This window comes from Equus asinus, chromosome 2, assembly GCF_041296235.1.
Source record: "Equus asinus isolate D_3611 breed Donkey chromosome 2, EquAss-T2T_v2, whole genome shotgun sequence".
NCBI lineage: Eukaryota > Metazoa > Chordata > Mammalia > Perissodactyla > Equidae > Equus > Equus asinus.
Window position 1 is genome coordinate 163,752,567 of NC_091791.1, and position 24,810 is coordinate 163,777,376.

The 24,810-nt window shown below is 36.9% G+C and overlaps 2 protein-coding genes and 1 pseudogene across 2 annotated transcripts; all 3 read right to left on the reverse strand.

The window, feature by feature from the left end:
• Positions 1-4,180: 4,180 nt before the first annotated feature.
• Positions 4,181-5,165, reverse strand: LOC106833331 (olfactory receptor 4K15-like; annotated as a pseudogene).
• A 1,194-nt stretch (positions 5,166-6,359) lies between these two features.
• Positions 6,360-7,788, reverse strand: LOC106833330 (olfactory receptor 4K1-like). The gene is made up of 2 exons (XM_014844530.3): positions 6,885-7,788; positions 6,360-6,370 (listed from the first exon to the last, which is right to left on the reverse strand). Exons 1-2 carry the CDS (start codon positions 7,786-7,788, stop codon positions 6,360-6,362), a joined length of 915 nt encoding a protein of 304 aa, XP_014700016.3.
• A 13,624-nt stretch (positions 7,789-21,412) lies between these two features.
• On the reverse strand, positions 21,413-22,768 carry LOC106833327 (olfactory receptor 4K1). Its single transcript, XM_014844529.3, has one exon. It carries the CDS (start codon positions 22,766-22,768, stop codon positions 21,833-21,835), a length of 936 nt encoding a protein of 311 aa, XP_014700015.2. The 3' UTR covers positions 21,413-21,832.
• Between the last annotated feature and the right edge of the window lie 2,042 nt (positions 22,769-24,810).

The following is a 24,810-nucleotide window of genomic DNA, read 5'->3' on the forward strand; positions in this document are numbered from 1 at the left end:
TACCTCAATAAAGCTGGAGGGGCCAGCCCTGTGGCTGAGTGGTTAAGTTCAGGCACTCTGCTGCAGGCTGCCCAGTGTTTCATTGATTCAAATCCTGGGCGCAGACATGGCACTGCTCATCAAGCCATGCTGAGGCAGCGTCCCACATGCCACAACTAGAAGGATCCACAACTAAGAATATACAACTATGTACTGGGGGGCTTTGGGGAGAAAAAGGAAAAATAAAATCTTTAAAAAAATAATAATAAATAAAGCTGGAAAAAATTAATTAATGGTAGCAAATAGTGGGAGTCAATTAGGTAAATTACAGATAAACAAGAAAGGAAGGAAGGCTAGAGTGAAACTTGTGGTACTAAATTAGAGTCAGAGACATTAACACGAATTAATGTTTATCTTAATATACATACAGGTTGATACAGAAACAATGATAGATAAGTGTGTATACATGGATTAGTATACATACATATACCTAGTTCTGTCTGCTTAGAGGGTATAGAAGCAAAGACATCCCAGTCGCCAGGAGCACATACAGTGCCCAGATCTTGGTTTCTAAATACCATTCTTCAGTAAAAGGAGCCAGAGCTGCTCCTTGGAGAAATGTCTGATTCTCGAACTGGGACAGGAAATACAAGATGAGCCTAGAGCATTTTGTCGTTCCAGAAAATAAAAAAATAATCAAAGAACGTTGTTCTGTGACCACAATACATTTACACTAAAAGTAAAAAAGTAATATAACTGGAAAATGCTTATACATAAGGAAAAATAAGAAGTACACGTTAAAGGCCAAAGGAAAAAAAACTTACAAGTGGAAATTAGGAAACATTTTAATATAAATAATAAAAATATCACCCATCAAAATTGTGATAAATAGCAAAAACAAATTAATATTCAGGCTTATATTAGAAAATACACACCTTAGATTGTGTTTCTCCAAAAGCAGAATCACCTACGACATAGTCTTGGGCAAAGGTAATATATTTGGGATGTCATCCCTCTAAGGAGGAGTGAGGGAGCTGTAAAAGTAAAACATGAATGAAGAAAACCTATAAGAAGTTTATTAATGAACTAGTTACCATTAGAGGAACTGAGCTTCAATGTTTCTAGAAGCCTCAGATGAACCACATTCAATGTGCCTCATAGTAGCCTAGATATTTACCCACTGACTCCCGATCCCACAGGTTGAGGGTTGCCTCCAGCGTGTTAACTGCCTCCCAGTTCTGGCTATGCCTATGCAGGTGAGCATACATCCCTAGCTTTAGAGTTATCCCAGACACAGCAAAGCAGAGCTATTCTGCATGATATACTTGATGTGGAACACTGGTTATATGAGTAAAACTCTCCACTGTGTTGGAATCATGTGGAGCAAAAGGTTGTGATTCTGCATGTGAAAACTCTTTGCTACTTCTTGCATTGCTAAGATCTGCTTGTGCCTCACAATAAATTCACTCTGTCACCGACTCTTTAAGGAGATGATCGATAATACATTAAGAAAAAAAAAAAAGACCACAGGTGGGTTGCTGGAATAAATTAGGGTACAATACTGTAACTGTAATGAGTTACATAATTTAAATCCATCCCTTCCTTCCTTTACTGTCCATGCTAGATTACTTTCACCCTTGATCGTTACTTCAGCTGGTCCTGGTTAAATGCCTGATCGGATGATTTAAATCTTTGTCATTGAGGCACGGTCAGTAAGCTTCTTGAAACTGATTGTTTACTGTTTCACTGGACAGAGAAGCACCAAGAGACACCCCAGTGAATCCTTAAATTTTGGTTATATTCTTTGCAGACTGTGTTACATAGCATCAACTTTAGCTGTTCATATTAATCATGTCTTCAGTCTTGCCAATAAAGTGACTCTTTTTTTTGGTTTCTAGTCAATCAGCATGGAGATTCCAGTGTGACCAGGTGGTGGTCAAAGACTTTGTTCAGCGGAAATCATATTGTATTTCCTAATGAAAATGTTATTCCTCCAGCAATGGATCTTGAATCAAGGAAAGCCTGTAATTGCAGTGACAGGAAGCAAAAACATCACAAGCAGATCACCAAGAAGGATGGAAAGGAAGGACAATCTTAAGTCTACTGTTTATTTCCTAGAATGCATATTTTAGATACTGATAACACACCAAAACGTATTAACTGTACAATAAATACGAAACATCTTGGAGTTCATTATCTCCAAGCAATGTGTAATCATAATGCTAGCCTCTTTCGTGAGCCTTTAATTAGGCATTCAATTGTTCTTTGAGGCTGGAATCATTCAGTAAAATTGGATCTCATGGTCCTGTGCCTACTGCCACAATCTTTTCACTGTAAAATGTCTTCCATGCCAGAGGCAATCTTTGTGGAATCCTATATCCATAAACTGTACACTTTCTAAGTCCTAGGATAGTGACCCTGGCAGAAAGATGGAAGCAGAGAAGGAAAACTCATATCTAGAATAGAAGTCAATTCAATAAAGACAAATCACTGCCACTTCTGTGAAGGAATTTATCTGATGTAATTACTTACCCCTGAATGGCAAGTTTTCAACATCAATCTCTTCTGCTCACAGGTAAAGTTTTAAAAGTAATTGTGGCAGTAGTGAGAAAAACCTAATGAAAGGGAGTCCAATGCTTGGGCACATGCATAGTCTAAATTCCAGTTCCGTAACTGTTTCATGCATGTGTCCATTACATAAGCATGGCATTGATACAGAGCAAAAATTGGCTGGCCTTTCCCCAGATCTTGATTGCCTTCTCTGTGGAGGATGGTGCTCGGTGGGCATTGATGTAAGAACTAAGATCCATAAATTTTGTGCTCATTCACCTAGGTCTGTTCTCATTTTTTTTCCTTGATACCTCCTTTCTCTGTTTTTCCAATGTTGTTCTGCTATGGCCCCTAATAAGCCAATCAAACCATTTTCCACCATCCAGGAATTCATGTTTATTTTTACCTAAGGCCAATTCCCCATCCAAAGTTGATAATCAAGTAAATGTTCAAGGCTATTCCCACTAAAAGGATCTCTCCTCACCAGTGTTATATTTGGTCACCTTGAATGGGTCTATAATGTAGCAGTAGCCCATTTGTTGGCATACATCAAAATGTAGTAAGGTACAATCTGCGAGCCAAAACTGAACTTTCTTCTTCTGTCAACTGGTCACAGCAAACCTAGTTGGAGCCCCTAAACTTGAGCTGTAGGAAAATTGTGTATGTGGCAGAAGTAGATGATGTGGGAGCCAGGAATAATTGCTCATACAGATTTCTGGTGCCTTTAGACCTGCTTCAGCCTAATCTCAGATGCACCAGTTACAACTTATGATGGTTTGGTGCCCTGATTGATAAAAATTGTGATTTGTTAAATTATGGGAAGTCTTAGTAACATAGTCATTTGTTAACCCATGGTCAGGAACTCAGTTCTGAATAAGGGGGCCCAAGAGCATCCTAGGAACTGCTTTTCAGGCAGTCGGGAATGCTCTGCTGGAGAATGCAGCATTTTTCTTCAGAACCCTAAGAGTTAGCATTGCACTCATCTATTTGGCCTTGCTAGAGAATCCACGTAATGTAACTTGCTTCTCATGAATACCTCCATTTAATTGGATTTCCTTGTTCATAAAACCCTAGTGGCAGGGAAGTTTGCACTGAAGAATGGACTTGGTTCAGGAAAACTAGCAATCCTGGGAGTCACCGAACAACTAGTCAGAATAAAATTCACAGTATTCTCTTGTGATAGAAGGGAAGTGAACATAAAACTGGGCCAAACAGTAAGTACAACTTACTATTCTTCCAATTTAAAATTTTTTTAAAAAATTGTATTGTCTTTTACACATACAGTAAAAAGCATTCTATTGGTTGAAGTGTGAACAATACATTTTTCCACCCACAGAAGGTCTAATGTATTTATATTTTATGAGTAAATCACATTGTGCTACTGGCTTCAAAGCCAATAACCCTTTATCCTAAAATAAGTTTAAATTTTAAGAATTAAGGAGGAAAGGAAGTCAAAAGGACAACTAAAACACAATGGAAGGAAGAGAAGATTAAAATTGCTAAAATTCATTATGCTTTTCATTATCACCATTAACCCTTAATTCATGTTACTCAATCCTTCCCACTGGTTAAAATGATTCGCTTTAACATCACAGAGATTCCATAGATAAATATCTAGAAACAAAGCTTCAGTGTTAACAATACTGTAAGTTTAGCTTGTTTCCAGAAAAAGTACATTTCTTATGACTGCAGAAATGTGGCCAGGCTTCAGAGATTGACACTTCAGTTTTGACATGGCTGCCTTCACTTCTTTGTTCCTTAGGGTATAGATAACTGGGTTTAAAATGTGAGTAAAGATGGTGTAGAACACAGCAAGGACTTTGTCAATTGAATAACTGCTGGAGGGCCACACATAGATGAAGATGCATGGTCCAAAGAATAGTGTGACCACTGTGATGTGAGCAGTCAATGTGGAGCGGGCCTTTGCCATGCTAGCAGATGAGCGATTCTTAACTGTGATAAGTATAACGGTAGAGGAGAGAACCAAGAGGAGGAAGGAACTCATAGAAAGAAAGCCACTGTCTGCAACTATTTGTAGGCTGAAAACATAAATGTCTATTCAGGCCAACTTGGTCACTAGAGGGATATCACAGAAAAAACTGTCTACCTAATTCAGACCACATAAGGGCAAGCTAACAGTAAATGCCAACTGGCTAGTACTGTGAACGTAGCCTACTAACCAGGAAATGAGGATGAGAACAATACATACACGGCAGCTCATGATTGTCATATAGCGGAGCTGTTTGCATATAGCAACATAAAGGTCATAAGACATGGAACACAAGGGACACCATTTCACTGACAGTGAAAAGGTGAACAAAGAAGATATGGGCCAGGAAGGCACCAAAAGAAATTGCCTTGCACCCAACCAGAAAGTCTGCAATCATCTTTGGAGTAGCAAAAGGGGCAACACACATATCCATAAAAGAGAGTTTTGTGAGCAGAAAGTACATGGGAGCGTGAAGGCGGGAATCTGAAGTCACAGTGAGGATGATGAGAAAGTTGCCCAGCAGTATTGCTAGGTAAAGTAGTGAAAATATGACAAATAAGAAAGATTAGAGTTCCTGGGAATTAGGGAGTCACAGCAACAACAATTTGGCCACTCAAGAATGATTTGTTTGATTCATTGATTTTGGAAGTGACTTATCTTCAGTTGATAGCTGAAGTTATCAGATGTTAGCTCAAGGCTAATCTTCCTCAAGCCAAAAAAAAAGAAAAGAAAAAAGAGGAAGATTTGCAATGGTTGTTAGCTCAGGGCAAATCTTCCTCACACACACAAAAATATAGATAATTTAAGTTTCCACTGGCTTGCTAATCCATCTCTCCAAATGTCTCATTTGTATGAGACAACAGTTGAACTTTCCTGGAAATCAATGCTTGGGGTATTATATCATCGTTATGGTACTTAGCAAGTACTTACTATGGCGGTAAGCACTTACTGCACGTGCCTACAAGTTAAATTTTTGTTACGTTGACAAATATGGTCAGAGATAGAACAATAATTGCCTTAAGGACTTGTGGTCTATTCGAAGTAATAAAAACAAAAACACAATTACGTCTTCAGTTTAAAGACCACAAGTTTGAATTGAAAGCTAGAACAAACAGAATATACTCTTCCTGGCATGAATTCAGAGATGCAGTGATGACAGTGACAGATCTGTGACTGATAAGGGACTGAATCAATTGTGTTCACTTTCCTTCTCCTATTTGTTCCATGATTTGGTAGAATGCTTCTGGAATTTCACTTAAATTTTGAGAAAAATAAGTATGGAGTATATTTTCCAATTACAAATATCTGTACTTTCTGTGACCACTTTGAAATTTAAACGCTCAAATGAAATTAAACAAAATCACTGACTATTCAGATATTCTGCATCATTTTCAACTGATGGTAGGTTTATTATCAGAAGTGTAAAGACAGTCTATATGTAAGCGCTATGATATTTCTCCCAGAGGGTAGAAGAATACTCTCGTAATTTGAACTATGGACTTGGTGATATTTATTGATGTGTTATTTGTTTCAAAGCCAGTTCAGCAAAACTCAGTGCTATAATTTATACTACACAATTCTAGGTATTCAAAATTTAGGATAAAATATAAATGTAATAAAAATAGATTTTGTAAACATTAATGCCTTATTTATGAAGGTGGAATTTTTACAGCCTATTTATAGGAAATAAGCTATTAGTTGAAATAATTATGAACTATAACTCATCAACGTAGTCTTCATTCAGCCTGTCATGTCAAAGCAGATTCTCTTTTTAACTCAGAGAATGCTAAATTGTTCTCTATGCTACCCCAATCAAGACAGACATGTTAGCCAATCTTCTTCAATATGGAGCTGATTTTAAAATGCTACAAGATACTTTTTTTTTTTTTTTTTTTGCTGAGGAAGATTCACCGTGAGCTAACATCTCTGCCAATCTTCCTCTATTTTGTATGTAGGTTGCCACCACAGCATGACTACTGATGAGTAGTGTAGGTATACTCCCCGGAACTGAAGTCAGGCCACTGAAGTGGAGTGTGCCAAACTTAACTACTAGGCCACAGGGCCAGCCCCCAAGATACTTTTTTTTTAACAATGCCTATATAAGGGAAAAACACTACTTAGGAATTTTAATGTATGTAATTTCTATTTCAGGGAAGGTGAAGTGAGACAGCATATTGGAACTGGTATCATAATCTGAGAATCTACATTGCATTTACCAACTTTAGATCACCAGATTCAGGTGTTCTAATAGTGAAAGAAATTGTGATAGAAACACACTAGTACCTATCATACATCTGAATTTCAAAGAACAAGAAGTAAGGATTTGTGCTACTTCCTCACATTGTCTAAAAGACTTGCTTGGAACCCACATGTCGATTCCTTAGTTTCTTCATGGCTTCCTTTACATCTTTATTCCTCAGTGTGTAAATCATGGGATTGAGGAAAGGAGTGAAGACAGTAAAACACACAGAGATAAATTTATCAATTGGGAAGCTTTCAAAGGGCCAAATATAGATGAAGATTAATGGACCAAAGAAGAGAACCACAACAGTGATATGGGCAGACAGGGTGGAAAGTGCCTTGGACATCCCACCAGAAGCTTGGTGATGGACAGTAACAAGGATGATGGTGTAAGAAATAAGCAAAAAGAGGAAACAGATGAGTGAGAGCAGACCACTGTTGACGAGCACCAGGATCTCTAAAACATATGTGTCTAAACAGGCAAGTTTGAGCACAAGAGGAAGGTCATAGAAAAAGTTGTCTACCTTGTTGGGTCCACAGAAAGGAAGATTGACTGTGAACACCAGGTGGCTGGCTGAGTGCAGGATGCCAATGGTCCAGGAGACCCCCACCAGAACAGTGCACACTCTTCGGCTCATGATGGTCATGTAGTGCAAAGGTTTGCATATAGCAATGTATCTATCATAGGCCATGGCAACAAGAAGCACCATCTCACTACCCCCAAAAACATGCAAGCAAAATACTTGTGACATGCATCCCTGAAAGGTGATGGTCTTGTGTTCACTGAGGAAGTCTGCAATCATCTTGGGAGTGGCAAATGTAGCCTGACACATGTCAATGAAGGAGAGATTGCTAAGAAGAAAGTACATTGGAGAATGCAAGCGAGAGTCTGTAATTACTACGAGGATGATAAAGATGTTTCCCAACATTGCAGCTCCATAAAACACAGAGAAGATAAAGAAAAGGGAGAGTTGGAGTTCTCGAGAGCTAGAGAGACCCAATAAAATGAAGTCAGTAACGACTGACATATTGCTCCATCCATTAACTAAATCTGGGCTGCTAAAGTTATCTAGAGGGAAGAAAAATAATGAAAATAGATAAGGAAAAGTCCTTTACCATTTTGATAATGAAATAAATGCTTGAGTTCTGATAACTATAAAAATAATGTGACAAGGCTACAAGACACTGATTATTTACATTATTATTAGGAACTGATATTTTCCTTGCAATTACTTACATAATTATATAAATTGTTCTTTACTTTTGCATTTGGCTTGGCATGGTCGATAATAGATCGATAGAAAGCTAGATTTATCTAACTAACAGATGTCAATACGGAAAGAAGGAAGAAGTTGAGTGTTTGCCATTGTAGTCTATCATGTTTGTGTAGAAGTGTGCAAGATCTTGGGCTGGCCCAGTAGTGCAGCGGTTAAGTTCACACATTCCGCTTTTCAGCAGCCCGGGGGTTCACCAGTTCGGATCCCTGGTGCAGACATGGCACCACTTGGCACGCCATGCTGTGGTAGGCATCCCACATATAAAGTAGAAGAAGAGGGGCATGGATGTTAGCTCAGGGCCAGGCTTCCTCAGCAAAAAGAGGAGGACTGGCGGTAGTTAGCTCAGGGGTAATCTTCCTCAAAAAAAAAAAAAAGAAGTGTGCAAGATCTCAATAGTACTTTGAAAGTCATATATACTGTACTGACACATTCGAATTACAGATAGCAGAAAATGAGCCTGGTGCCTTTTACAGAATCTTGAAGGGAGAAGAAATTTAGGACAAGTGTAAAGAGATGGAAATCAGCCCAGTCATGTTGGTAAAAGACATCAGAGAAATGAGTGAGATGTGGCCATGTAGTTATCTGCAGTAATAAAAAGAGAGAATTTAATTTTCAACAAGTTAAACTAGTGTGAACAACAGATTGCATTCACTTTTCTATATTAAAACAATCAAGTTGTATAGCAGTGAGTTACATGATGTAGCAATGAAAAAGTGTCTTCCTAAAAACTCAGAAGCATACATTCTTTTTAGTCAAAAATGATTCTCTTCCTCTCTTTACTCTTCCCAATATGGTTTGCCATTTACAGCAGTTGACTTAGATGTTATTTAATATGACCAGCTACCTGTTCTTCAAAAATAGGGACTGAACACAATTTCAATTAGCATGATATATTTCTAAATTAAATTTATATTTGCACTACTTATTTTTGATGATGATTTCTTAACCTCTTCTTTCTCTAATGAGGCTAATATCACAATAACAGAAGTGTTTTTCAAAAGCCCATTGAATAGGGCTCTTGAATATTTGATGTAATTGATTCATTCAACAAGTAAGATAGATTGTTTACTCTACACCATGAACTTTTATGGGCTCTGGAGACAAAGCAATGATTAAAAAAAAAAAAGGAAAAAAATCCCACCTTTGTGTAGCTTACATCCTAAGAGGGTGGAGGGGCTGGCAGAGGAAATTAAAAATATATAAGTAAACATATATATTATGCCAGCTAGTTATAAGTGCTATGGAGGAAATAAAGCAGAGCAAAAGGATACAGACTAAACAGATGGTCAGAAAAGGCCACACTAGACATGTGACATTTCAGCAAAGACTGAGGGAAATTAAGAGCAAGCCTTGAGGAAATCTTCTTCAAATAAAGGGAATAGAAAGTACGTAAAATAACTTATTTAGGTGAGATAAGCATTATCTTGGGAAATATCAGTATAGTTTTAGCAGGTTTATTATAATTAAATGAATGGAATGTTAGCTTTTAACCTTATGAAATTAACACATGCACAGTTGGCTCTTCTGAACAGTATTCTACTTCACAGGCTTAAACACGTCAACAGTTTTAGGGAACTATAAATTCAGTCTTAAAATAAGGGTACATATTAAAAACTAGCTTTTTTATTTTCTAGAATGAAATGTGGATATAAACTTATTTCTAAATTCTGTATTTCCCTATATATCTGTATATATAGAATTTGAAAAGCAATTTTATATATTTTCATATAAATGCATGGTGCTAATTTTGTCATTTAAAATAAAACTGAAATGATCTGTGATTTCCAGGAAGAATCCTTTAAAATGAACATCATGGGCAGATCTCAGACGCTGGGAAGAGCTCCCTGTGTGTCTGTAGTCACATTTGTGAGAGTTGAGATATACTATTTATTTGTGGCAAGATTCTCCCTTATTGAGACCATTTAAAAAACATAAAAATTGCTGATTACTTTTTTTGTATTATTCCACAGAATTTTATGCTTGTTAAAACATCATCTTCCCATACTGTAGATATGCATGTGTAAGGCTTGACAAGAGTTTACACAATGATAAATATATTAAAGTTTCTAATCTTAAAACATTCCACTTTGTCTAAAATTAGTTTTATTGAATTGACTTAGTTTTATTCTATAAGCACAGGCAGAATTTCTCTAAAACCATGTTAAAAGTATTTTTTCCATATTAAGAGGTAATCATATTCCTCAGTCACAGCTGTGTCACCAGCCAGTCTTCACAGAAAGGCAAAGAGCAAAAATTTCCAGAAGAAGCCATAATATAAAGAACACATAATTTGAGAACAGATCTGGGTTTCACTCCTGGCTTTACTACTTACTCTTTGGGATAACATTTGTTCATTTATTCCAAATTATTGAGCATCTACTATGATTATGTGCCCAGCATTCTGTAGACCTGGAAATACAATGATTAAAACAGGTAGAATTCTGGGCTGGCCCAGTGGTGTAGTGGTTAACTTTGCATGCTCTGCTTCAGGGGTCGGGGGTTCAGAGGCTCAGATCCTGGATGTGAACCTACCGATGCTCATCGAGCCATGCTGTGGTGGCATCCCACATAGACTAGAAAAAGACTGTCACAGATGTTATCTCAACACACAGATTCTAGCTCAGCGACAATCTTCTTCAAGCAAAAGCAGGAAGATTGCCAATGGATGTCAGCTTAAGGCCAATTTTCCTCACACACACACAAAAAAGGAGAATTCGTGTCCTCATGCAACTCACCATGACCCTCTGAACTTTTGATTCCTTGTTTGATATAGCATACATTTGAAACAGCTGTGTAAACTATGAAATTATAAATAAATATCAGTTGTGTTAGCATATCATTATAATTAAAAATCACATAGTAAAGTTTTACTTCCATTCAGATAAAGCCAATCTGAATGGGAAAATATCTGCTTCTGACAAAATTAGCAATCTGTGAAACTTTAAAACACCAAAAATAAGATTAAAATAAAATATGTTTGAAATATTTTTTCTATAATTTATTGAAACAAGGAAATGGAAATATGACAAAAAGTAAAGCAGATACCAAAAAGAAGTCAGATAGGATTCTTTCAGTTCTCTGTGTTTTCACCTGTAGCTATTTCTGGTCTTTGGAGTTCTTTATCTCTAACCTGTTAAGGGAAGAAAGTATGGTAAACCAGAGCTAGATTTATGTTCCCAATGGTTATCACTATGAAAGAGAAGAGAACATTCTTTGATATTTCATTATGAAATCTACTTCAGATTTAGAATATAGACTTAAGCAGTGCCCTGTCTTGGACATCAGGGTATCCCAGGCATAATCTTTCCTTGGTCACAGACTTTGAAAAGCAAGCAACTGTTGGTCTCTACCTAAAATAGAGATAAACTGAATGTGAAACCAGCCTTCCACTTAAACAGAAAAGGGAAATTCATATGTAATACTTTCTTGATTCAGAAATTGATTTTTCTGAGCCAGGTGGGTCAACTAAAAGCATTCCAGTCAAGATTAAAGAGAGAAGTAAACTTTACAAGGCAAGAGGTCAAATTGTAGAAGCCTCTCCTTTAGGTCAAACTCTAGATTACTCAGATCAGATTCAGAAACATAATAGTTTAAAGGTTTTTGTGATGGTAACGGAGATGTGAGACATGAAAAGTATCAATCAAAAACATGAAAGAGAAAGAAGATATCTTGTCAATAAAGATAACTATATTTATATGAGTAAATTGGTTTCTTGCCTCTGTGTACATAATTAAACTGGATAAAAGGTTTTTGTCATGAATGACTTGATTTATCTGCCTTGTGTTGATATGTGACTACTGATTACATAAATATATATGTAACTCTGATGCAAGAGAGTGTAAAAGAAGAGAAGCTAGAAAAGGTCTTCAATAAGAAAAAAGATTAAATTATAGCATTCTATGTTTGTAAAATGCTGGGAAGAAAGAGCTTCTGCCAATCATAACAGTCGGTGTTTTGTTAGTCAGCTTCATACAAAGCACTGTGCTGAACACTTCATCCATTAACTCATTTATGCCTACAACAGTGCTGCAAAGGAATACTATTATTAGTAGTAGAAGAAGTCAAATCTTAGTAGTAAAGTCAGTGTCACAGGACACACTGTTATTCAACAGGGTTTTGCATATTCAAAAAACATGTACTTAACCACCATATACCGCTTAATTAAAGACCCGATCACTGTGAACCTGTATCTGAGGAAGTCTATCTAGTCATTAAAATGACAATTTTGCCCCATTCTATTCTCTACCATCATCTCTGTTTTTTCAAAACTATACATCAATATGCTCACCTTTACTTGGGTTTCTCACTCTATCACCTGTGTTAGCAGTGACAATAATCAGACACGGCGTGATATTTTGTCAGACTTTAGAATCTCATGTATGAAATCCAAGTTCTCATGCCCGAGAACCCAAGTCACCTTAATTCTAGTAATACTTTTAGCCCAGAATCCCTTTAACTCTCTGAATGATAACATCTATATTTAATTTTTTGCATAATGTGATTATATTCTGCATACCACTTTTGAGAGAAATTCCAGAGGAGCAATAACAGGCTGAAGAAGAGAAACCCCTAAAATCCATTGTTTGTTTTTATTTTTAAAAGAGTGAGTCACAAGAGCTCGTAAAACAAATATTTAAATACCAAACCACAAGCCCAAAAATCTCAGATAACCAATCCTGTGGATTGCAACAGCCAATTAAAGAACTTCCTTTGTGAGGTGAGATAATCTTGCTGTGGGAGTTATTAATGCAATTTTGGTTGCTTTTCCCAAAAACAAGATGGTAAGAACTTTTAAATCATTTTCCTTTAATTGCAAGTGAGGCATACATGACAAGGGGTGAATGTAGATGCAGAAGCTTGCAGCTACATTTACTCTTATTTAATGATTTGTTTCCATACATGTGCCTTCCTTTCCATTACTTAAGGTGACTATGCCCATAAGCATATGCCCAGATGCTCAAAGCCTGAAGGAAATCATATCAGAAGAAATGTAAATCTGGCAGCAGGCCTAAGAGAATTATAATTTTGCTTTCTCTAATCCTTCTTCCTTTTCATGAAAATATTTATGATTAAGTTTTTCAAACTCCATACCACATAATATGCTACTAAAAAATCCAGTATTCTAATTGTCATGCTTGGTACCTGACCATAAATTAGAATCAGAAAAAAAGCTTAGCTGGAGTTAAGTGGGTAACACCGCTTAGATATACACATAGCTTTCTTTTGGCTGTTGTGAAAAGACATCTCAGAGTAGCAGAAGGAGTAAGGTCTACGGAGAAGAGCAGGTGACAGAGGGAAAGCAGTTAATGTTGAGACACAGAGAGAGCACCCAGAACGTTTGGGGAGCCTAATCAAAGAGACCAGGCTTCTCTGCATTCTCTTCTAATAGACAAAAGAGAGATAGACATCTTTAACATTTCACAGACATTTCAATTCTTCTGTTTCCAAACCGGTGTTTACTTTACTCTGCCTCACTCCAGCTAATGGCTTTTCCATTGACCCAGCATTTTCAGCCAGAAACTTAGCTCCTTCCTTTTCCCCACTCCCTTTCCAAATCCTGCTTTGTTTTCCTCCAAATATTCCCAATTTATCAAGTTATATCCATTTAACTCTCCTAAGTGTTCATTATCTTTCTTCTTAAGTGTTTCAAAGGTCCCTCCTTGAACCATTGAATTTTTCCAATCTATTCCTCCAGAGTGATCTTTAAAAGTAAAATAAAATCACTGTGAATCAAACAACTTTAAAATGGTGAACATGTTCCATTGCTCTAGAAGTAAAATCCAGTCACCTTGCTGAGTCCTTGTCAGGTTACATTTTACCCACTAACCTTCAACTTCATCTCTTCTTACTGTTTTCTCAGGGACTGAACTCCCGCTTTCTTTTCCTGGAACACTCCACTGCTTTCCACTTCAGGGAGTTTTTCCTTCTCTTTATTCTATCAAATATTTTTTACTTTGGTTCTTCACATGCCATACCCTTCTCATTTCTCAGATATCAGATGCAAGGTCATTACACAGAGAAGCTTTTTCTGGGCAACTTACCCTTTCCCTGTACTCCCAATTTTTATTTTTTTCATCTCATGACATTATTTGCTCCATAAGACTTATTACGTTTTAAATTTTTTATTTATTTGTTTGTTTACATATTGGTGCTTGTTTCTTCTTTCCTCCTCTCCATCCCAAGACTGTAGGCTCCATCGGTGCAATGATTGAGTCTCTCAGCATCATTATTGTATCCTCAGTAATTGGTACAGAATCTAGCAAATGGTATGTACTCAAATGATAGTATTGATTCAGTCAATAGTTGATTGTATAAGTGACCACGAAGGGGTTATTTTCTACTTTAAGAAATGTTATAAAGCTTTGTCTTTTTGAGAATGTTATATAAATTGGATTATACAATATGTTTTTACTTTACATTGTCTTTTTTTACCCAACATAATTATGAGATTCATCTCAAGTTACTGCATAAATCAATAGTTGGTTCCTTTTTATTGCTGAGTCGTATTCTACACTGCCTCTGGACTTAGCCATGCATCTTGTTTTGTCCAACTGGATAACAGCACAAAAGTGTTTCACATTGGAGATACCCTTTCTTGCCACTATTGAAATCCTGAGGCCGCCATGTGAATGAGCCCACGCTAGTTTGCTGGGAATAAGAAGCAATAGTGTGCTGCAAATATTAAAGAACTGATTCTGGGTAGGGGTAGGGAGGCACAGAGAAAGCTTGACTTACAGTTTTTCCCAGTGTCTGTGGTGTAAGTGCTCCTACTGTGGTTGGTTTTAAGCCACCAACAGTCTAGCAACCACCTTACGAACTCCCTAATAATTTAATATTTGGCTCCTAAGGGCTGGAATAAGCCAGCTCTAGCCATACGTCTAGAACCTCATGGCAAAATAGGAGCTAACTTCCTTTACAGAACATTTTTATTTTAGAGTTGCCTTTTTATAAGATGATTTTATTGAGGTCATACTGGTTTATAACATGTGTAAATTTCAGGTGTACATTATTATACTTCAGATTCTTTACAGACTGCATTGTGTTCACTACCAAAAATCTAGTTTCCATCTGTTCACCGTGTATATGTGCCCATTTTTCCCTTTCGCCCAACCCCTACCTGTTTCTCCTCCGGTAACCACCAATCTATTCTTCTTATTTCTGTGTTTGTTTGTTCATCCTCACATATGAAGCTATTATATGGTATTTGTCTTTCTCTGTCTGACTTATTTTCCTTAGCACAATACCCTCCAGGTCCGTACCTATTTTCACAAATGGCATGATTTTGTCTTTTTTACGGCTGAGTAGTTTTCCATTGCATATATGTACCATATCTTCTTTATCCATTAATCTGTTGATGGGCACTTAGATTGCTTTCAAGTCTTGGCTATTGTGAACAATGCTGCAGTGAACATAGGGATGCATGTATCTTTTCAAATTAGTGTTTTTATGTTCTTGGAGAAATACTGAGAAGTATGGTATTTCTGTTTTTAATTTTTTGAGAAATCTCTATACTCTTTACCAAAGTGGCCGTATCAGCTGCCATTTACACCAGCAGGGTATAAGGGTCCCCTTTTCTCTACATCATATTTCTTGTCTTCTTAATGATAGTCGTTCTGATGGGTGTGAGGTGATATCTCATTGTATTTTTTTTTCTATTAAGTAGTTTTTTTATTGAGGTTATGATAGTTAACAACATTGTGAAATTTCAGTGGCACATTATTATTAGTCAGTCATCTTATAGGTGTGCCCCTTCACCCTTTGTGTCCACCCCCTACCCTTTTCCCCCTGATAACAACTAAATACTTCTCTTTGTCCATGTGTTTATTTATCTTCCACATATGAGGGGAATCAAACAGTGTTTGTCTTTCTCTACCTGGCTTATTTAGCTTAATATAATACCCACAAGGTCCATCCATGTTGTTGTGAATGGGACGATTTTGTCATTTTTTATGGCTGAGTAGTATTCCATTGTGTGTGTGTGTGTGTGTGTGTGTGTGTGTGTGTAGAGATAGAATTTAGTTACCACTTCTACTTGCTGCCACTGGTGGGAGGGAGAAGGAGCTGTGTAATCTGTGCCCACCAGAATCCCTGCCATTGGCTCTTCCTGACTGAGCCTGGGCCACTCCTTGGGATCACAGTTGTCCTGTTGGGACTCCCATCAATTGTGGGAACAATCACATAGGGGCTCTGGGTTGCTGCTGCCTGCTCCCACAGACCCACCAAGACATGATTAGGTGTCTTAGCAGTGTTACGGGCTTTTGAGGCAGCCAGGAGCTTGTTTGCCCAGACTCACAGCTCTGCTGCCATCTGGTACTAGGTTGTACCAGATGTTGTGCTTGTTGATTGTGGTCTCTCCAATGAGTCTGAGCCTGTACCACTCCCTGGGACTGTGGTGGGGTTGTGGGCTCTCCCACTGGTGAAGAGAGAGATCACCCAAGGGCTCAGGGCTGCTGTCACTTGTTTCCACAGTCCCACCAGTTGTATTGCCCCTTTGGGGCTGCTTTGCTATGGTGGACATTTGCGGTAGCCAGGGGCACGTTCACCCGGCCTGGAGATACACCACCATCTGTTCCTAGGTTGCACCAGCCTTTGAGCTTGGTGGACATGGCCTCCCCAATGGGATGGAGCCCACTTCTCTCCCTGAGGCCATGGTGGGACTGTAGAGTTTCCCACTGGACCTAGGACTGATCAAGCTAGGGCTCAAGGTTGTCTCCACCCACTCCCATGGTCCCACTGGATCTCACTTTCCCCATCAGGGCTGCAGCAGAGCTATGGGCATTTAAAGCAGCTGGCAATTTGCTCAGCCAGCTGTGCCACATCAGCTCTCAAGTCACACCAGCCTTTGTGCTTGGCGGATGGGGCCTTCCTACCAGGTCTGAGCGCAAGTCATGTCCTGGGGCTGCAGAAGGACTGTGGATTTTCCCACTGGTCCAAAGAGCAATCATGGGGGGCTCACAGCTATTTCCATAGTCACACCGAGGCACTTGCCCACCCTTGGGGCCACAGTGGTACTATGAGAGCTTCAGCCAGGAGAGAGTCACTCATGGCTACTGGGCTGCCTGGGTGCTGGAGAGTTCTCACCTACCTTCACTTCCTCCCCGGTGGTAGTTCATTCACATTCCGATGTATAGCAGCACGAGTCTCTCAGGTGTCCTGAGGTGCTGTGGAGTATCCTCCATTGATCAGTCAATGTCCATTTAGTTCTAGTTTGAAGGGGGAGAGACAAAGAAAACTTCTCACTCTGCCATGTAGCTGACATCACCTCTCTCTCATTGTAGTTTTGATTTGCATTCCCCTAATAATTAGTGATTTTGAACACTTTTTCACGTTCCTGTTGGCTGTCTGTATACCTTCTTTAGAAAATATCTATTCATATCCCCTTCCCATTCTTTGATTGGGTTGTTTGGCTTTTTGTTGTTGAGTTGTATGAGTTCTTTACATATTTTGGAAATTAACTCCTTGTCAGATATATGATTTGCAAATATTTTATCCCAGTTGTTACGTTGTCTTTTCATTTTGTGGATGGTTTCCTTTGCCATGCAGAATCTTTTTAGTTTGATGCAGTCACATTTGTTTGTTTTTTGTTTTCCTTGCCTGATGAGACATGGTATTCAAACACATATTTCTAAGACCTAAGTCAAGAGCATACTGCCTATGTTTTCTTCAAGGAGTTTTATGATTTCAGATCTTACATTTAAGTCTTCAATCCATTTTTATTTAATTCTGTGTATGGTATAAGATAATGGTCTACTTTCATTCTTTTGCATATGGCTGTCCAGGTTTCCCAACACTATGTATTGAAAATACTTTCCTTCCTCCATTGTACATTCTTGTCTCCTTTGTTGTAGATTAGCTGTCCACAGACATGTATTTTTACTTTCAGGCTTTCATTTCTGTTCCATGAATCTGCATGTCTATTTCTTGTGCCAGTACCATGCTGTTTTGATTCCTATAGCTTTGTAGTATCCTTTGAATTCAGGGAGTGTGATACCTCCAGCTTTGTTTTTTTTTCTCAGAATTGCTTTGGGTATTCAGGATCTTTTCTTGATCCATATAAATTTTTGGATTCTTTGTTTTATTTCTGTGAAGAGTTTCCTTGGGATTCTGATTGGGATTGCATTGAATATGTAGTTTGCTGTGGCTAATATGGACATTTTAACTATGCTTATTCTTCTAACCCAGGAGCATGAACTATCTTTCCATTTCTTTATGTCTTTTTCAATTTACTTCAATAATGTCTTATAGTTTTCAGTGTACAGGTCTTTCACCTCCTTGGTTAAATTTATTCCTACATATTTTTTTTCTTTGAGGAAGATTAGCGCTGAGCTAACATCTGCCACCAATCCTCCTCTTTTTTGCTGAGGATGACTGGCCCTGAGCTAACATCTTTGCCCATTTTCCTCTACTTTAATGTGGGATGCCTACCACAGCATGGCTTGACAAGCAGTGCATAGGTCAGCACCCAGGATCTGAACCAGTGAACCCTGGGCCGCCAAAGTGGAATGTGCGAACTTAACCACTATGCCACTGGGCCAGCCCCTTCATTCCTACGTATTTTATGCTGCTTGTTGCACTTGTAAATGAGATTGTCCTTTTGATTTCTCTTTCTGCTAGTTCATTATTAGTGTATAGAAATGCACCTGATTTTTTTATGCTGATTTTGTATCCTGCAACTTTACTGTATTCATTATTTGTAATAGTTTTTGGTGGATTTCTTAGGTTTTTCTACATATAGAATCATGTCATCCACAAATTGTAACAATTTTACTTCTTCTTTTCCAATTTGGATGGCTTTTACTTCTTTTTCTTGGTTAATTTCTCTGGCTAAAACTTCCAGTAGTATGTTGAATAAGAGTGATGGGAGTGGGCCTTGTCTTGTTCCTGTTCTTAGAGAAATGACTTTCAGTTTTTCACCATTGAGTATAATGTTGGCTGTGGGTTTGTCACATATGGCCTTTATTATGTTGAGATACTTTCCTTCTATACCAGTTTTATTCAGAGTTTTTATCATAGCTGGATGTTGGATCATGTAAAATGCTTTCCCTACATCTATTGAGGTGATCATGTGACTTTTAGTCTTCATTTTGTTAATGTGGTTTATCACATTGATTAATTTGTGGATGTTGAATCATGCCTGCATCTTTGGAATAAATCCCACTTGCTTGTGGTATATGATCCTATTAATGTATAGCTGTATTTAATTTGCTAACATTTTGTTGAGGAATTTTACATCCATTTTCATCAGCAACATTGGTCTGTGTTTTTCATTTTTTGTGTTGTCCTGGTTTTTCTATAAGGGCAATTTTGGCCTCATAAAATGAGGCAGAAAGCATCCCAACTTCTTCAGTTTTTTGGAAGTGTTTGATAAGGATAGGTATTAAATCTTCTTTGAATGTTTGGTAGAATTCACTAGAGAAGGGGTCTGGCCTTGATGAGGAGTCTGGATTAGATTCTAACAATCCTTCCATGATAAAGTGCTCTCTAGCCCTCCCTTCATCTGGGATGCTTCTCTTCCTTGTAAATTTATCAAAGCATCAAATGATCCCTAGTTGTTTTTTTATAGCTGTATAGCATTCTTTGTTATGTATGTAATAATAGTTATTATATTATATATTATATATAACATATAATATATTATGTTATATAAAATATATATTATAAATATTTCAGGAGTCTATATTGATGGACACTTCCTATATTTAGATTTTTGGTCAGTATTTTGTTCTTCAAATCAATGCTTGCAATAAATATTATGTACATATGTTGTTTTACATGTGTGAGGGTTTCTCTGTAAGATAAAATACTGGAAGCACAATTATCAATTCAAAGTTTAAAATTTTAACAGATATTGAAAATTCGCCTCCTTATAGTCTACCAAATTAGAGATTTAATAACAATGTTTGGGGTTTTCTGTTTTCTCAAAGTCTTATTTGATAAACACATTTACTATCAAACTTTTAGATCCTTGTCAATCATGTAGGTGAGCAAAGGAAATTCACTTATACTTGTGTTTTCTTATATGATCGTTTTAGCATTTATTCATATATTCAAGGGTGACTTGCATTACATTAATAATAAACTGCCTGTTCATATACTTTGCTAATTTTTCTACCAACTTGTTTGGCATATACTTATTGACTTGTAAGAGCTCTTTACAAATGTAAGATATTACCCCTACAGATAATACTAATTTTCATCTAATTTTTCTTTTGTCTTTATTTGTGATTGGCTTATAAAAAAAAAAAACAAGAACTCTGTGGAAAATTATGTGGTCAGATTTTTTACCTTTTTTTTTAATTTTGTGACTTTTGGATTTTTTTTGTCAAACTTAATGTGATAGGTTATGGCCATGCCTGGTCACTAAAAACCCAAATAGACACAATGGTGAAGTATGAATTAAAAAGTGGAAAAATGTATCACTGGCACTATAAAGAATTGACCAAATCAAACAGTCACTTTTAAATTCTAATTTGCCTCCTCCTCCTTCCGCTACTTTCCCTACCTCTCCCTCCATTTCCCCCTTCCTCCTTTTACCCCGCCTATCTCTCAGTGTGAAACTACTGAGGATTAAGGCAGCAAAATGACTTGGGTTTTCAAGGGTACTTTCAACACCTCTCTATTTTCACCAGCAAGGCAGAGTTAAAAGGAAAAAATACTACCAACAATATCATGACTGCATTAATGTTTGTGGTATATTTAAAATATTTTTGGCAACATATGAAAATATATAATACATAGTCAAGTTTAAAAGATCATTATCACATTTGACATTGTACAAATGAAATTGACTAAAAGTTTGAAGTTTCAAGAAACTTTAGTTGAGTAGTATCATGCTGCAAAAAGACTATGTGTCTATATCCAAAACTTAACTTACATTAAGACTTAGCATGCAGAATTAATATCTATGCAAATAGCCACGAACTTATGTCTTACAGTATAATTAAAATGCTGAATCCAAAGTGATGACAGTTGCAGGCTTTCTGTTTTCTGTTAAACAATTCTTTTTCTCATTTTGGCTAGCAAATGAAACAGTAGTTAATAGATTTTTTAATTTTATTGTTAGAGTACTTGAATTTTACTTTGCCTCTTCTGTTTTCCAAAAAGTATGAAGGCATTGGTCTCAGATTTGGTCCTCAGCTGCACATAATTTTTGTTACATTGTGCATTTGTATGCTTTAGGTACACACGGAATTAAATTTTCTCTGAATTTAAATATTTATCACCTGCCATATTTGCAAACAATTTCAGAGACATTTGCAATTTTCTATGGATAAGGTAGAATTCATTATAACCAATTCATCTTACTTAAAAATAAGTAGACCTGGAATATTGATATTTATGCTGCTGATAGCACTAAATATCTAGAAAAAGTTTTGTAATTTGTGATTGCACATCAAATAATCTAAAAGAAAACATAAAAAACTATTGTAACATAGAAGTAGACAGAGAAAAATCATAAATAATCAAATATATAACAACCAAATTGTGAATAATCAAAATATGCAATACACAAGGAAAAGATAAGAATCTCTAAATTCTTTATAAAATATTTGAGGAGTACTAAATATTTTCAAAAGAACTTGTATTTTAGAATTGTAAACAATGAAAAATTAGTTAACGTTATATTTAAATACTAAACCAGGAACTAATTTTATGCAATTCCCTTGCACTTAGGACAAAAATCCAGTTCGATAACTCAATAAACCATATCATTACCAAAAATAATTGGCATGATGCTATGATCCAGTGAAGACTCTTCATTCCCATTCAGGATTATGTTCCCTCAAGGTGATCCCTAGATTTTCCAGGAGTTCACATGACGGTTTCTCAACTTTTGCATGGCTGATTTAACATCTTCATTCCTCAGAGAGTAGATGATGGGGTTCAACAGGGGTGTACAAACAGTGTAGAACACAGAAAGGAACTTATCCACAGAAAGTCTGCTAAAAGGCCATATATAGAAATAAATGCAAGGCCCAAAGAAAAGAATCACCACCGTGATGTGGGCAGTTAATGTAGAAAGTGCCTTAACCGACCCACTGGAAGACCGGCGTCGCACAGTGATCAAAATGATGGCGTAGGAAATAATTAAAGCCAGAAAACAGCTCAATGATATCAAGCCACTGTTAGTTAGGGTCATGATTTCCATTTCATAAGTATCCATGCAAGCCAGCTCTATCACCAGGGGAAGGTCACAAAAGAAGCTGTCTACCTCATTGGGGCCACAGAAAGGCAGGTCCACTGTAAAAGCCAAGTGACTCACAGAATGAAGAATACCCACAGCCCAGGAAATCAACACAAAAATTATGCACAGTCTCTGATTCATAATTGTGCTGTAATGCAGGGGCTTACAGATGGCTATAAACCTGTCATATGCCATAGCTACGAGCAATATCATCTCACTCCCAACAAAACTATGAAGAAGGAATATCTGGGCCATGCAACCATCAAAAGAGATAGTCTTGTGCTCAATAAAGAAGTCCACAAGCATCTTGGGCGTGGCAAAGTTAGATTGGCAGATATCAATGAAAGAAAGGTTGCTGAGCAGGAAGTACATGGGAGAGTTCAAATGGGAATCGGAGGAAATGATCACAATAATCATAATGTTGCCCAACACTGATGTCACATACACTATAGAGAAGAGGGCAAAAAAGAAAAGCTGAAGTTCCCTAGAATTAGAGAGTCCCAGAAGCACAAACTCAGATACCACCGATTCATTTGTGTGAGCCATGTATCCAACCTACTGCCACCTAAGTAAAAGAAAATCAGGACAATATCACAAGGATTGGCACCATATCTAGTATATTTACAAAAGAAATACAATAAGCTTTCAATTAAAAGTCCATTTAATCTAATGAAACTACATAAATAACCAATTGACTAATATTTAACTCCCATGACTGCTGCAAAAAGTGGGAGAAGTATGAAATAAGAGAATTAGATATGAATCCTGTCATAATTAGGAACATAGGACACACATGTTAAAAATAAATTATAAAGTCAGAAACAAACAAATATATGTGATACACTAACATAATAAATATTACCAAGATGAAAGAAATTATGCCAAAGTGGTAAGGTTAAATGTCATGGAGTAAGTGTTATTTAAACTAAAATTTTTTAAAAGCTTGGAATTTGCTAGCCAAAACTGAAGGAAAAGACTATTTCAGAGAGGGAGAATAACAGGAATACAGATACAAAGGTGAAAATATGAAAGACATATTCAGGAAGCTGTTAGTTGAGTGGCCTGACTGGAGGAGGGCGTGCTAAGGAACAATGAAAATGAAGTTGGGAACGGTAGATTAGGAGCAAATTGTGGATGCCATTAGCCTTAAATGCAAGACTAAGCGAACTAGATCAATGTTCTTGAAACTGAGAATCATAAAGTGCTTGACAGTGTTTAAGAAGCTTGATAGAAGCAATTTGCTATAATATGGAAAGAGGAGGCAATGGTAGAACTGTGAAAGTGTCTATGAAAATCAAGAATGAATGTTTCTTTCATCCTTTTAATAACAGTTAATCAGAATTCCCTTTCTGTCACATAAAGACCAATTATGAATGAGCTACCACTGTGTTTTCAGTCTCTTCTGATTCTGCCTTTTTTTCTTTTCCTAAACACGCCTGACATACCTGGACTTATCATAATCTGTAACACCTTTCAGAAACCATCCTTTCAGAAATTTTCTATATGACAATATGTGGGGCATTTTGGACACACAATATATTTTCAAAAAGGAAAAGTTAAGTAGTGTATAAATCCCCTCTTGAATGTTTTTTGACTTTTTGCTTTACACATTGGGCACTATGTGGCCACTTCATCCCAGAGGAAAATCCCACATAACCTCCAGCAGTTCAAGAAACATTTTTGGCTGCGGTCCTGTGTAGCCAACAATACTCAATAAGTATTTATTTATAATTATACTAATTAAAGTTCTGTGCCTTGTAGTCTTCAGTGGTAGATATAACTAATATAATAAATATTTAAAACTGTAATGTAAAATTGTAGAGGTAACCATAAATTAACCAATTAAAAAATGTTTAAATTGTTACAGGCTTTCATTATATAATTTTAACCCAGTTGTTGAAGCACTAAATCATACCCTTTCAAGGGCTTCCATCTTTGCATTTGAGTTATGATATCTAGATTTATGAAGAAAGCAGAAACTTAAGTTACTCAAGAATATAAACAGATCAGTGAGGTCTGAACTGACCTCAGTAGGAACTTCCATCATGGGATTCTCATCTCCATGCGGAAGATTTGGGTCAATGCTGGCATGTCTGTCTGATCATGTATTCACATGGGCAGGGGAGAGAAGCAGGCAAACAAACATTGAAAAAGAAAGAGATTCTGACTTCTCAGACTAAAAAAGATGCTAAAGAGCTAGACCTATTAATTTTAAAAAGATAAAATTTGATGCCACGAGAGACTTCTTATAGCATTCACTCCATTGTGTAAGTTTGTCAAACATTATGGTAATTTAGTAGGATAGCATTAAAGATAGAAGGAGAGAGAGAGAAGAGAAAGGAGGAGGAGGCGGAGAGGGGAAAAGCACAATGGTTAACATGTTAAATAAAGTTAGTGGTATTAACACAATTTTTAAAGATCATCTTATGTTTGAAAACAAATCCAAATTTCCTATAAATTCCATCTTTCCAATATCTAATAAATAAGTTTAGTCAGTCTTCACTTTTCAAAATATAGGACACAACCAAAAAATCCTCTCCACACAGATTTTTTATGCTTTCTTAACTTAAGTAGAACACACAAGGTTC

Bases quoted from the DNA above. Each gene is read 5' to 3' on its own strand.
- LOC106833330 (XM_014844530.3), bottom strand. From the start codon at position 7,788: ATGTCAGTCGTTACTGACTTCATTTTATTGGGTCTCTCTAGCTCTCGA.
- LOC106833327 (XM_014844529.3), bottom strand. From the start codon at position 22,768: ATGGCTCACACAAATGAATCGGTGGTATCTGAGTTTGTGCTTCTGGGA.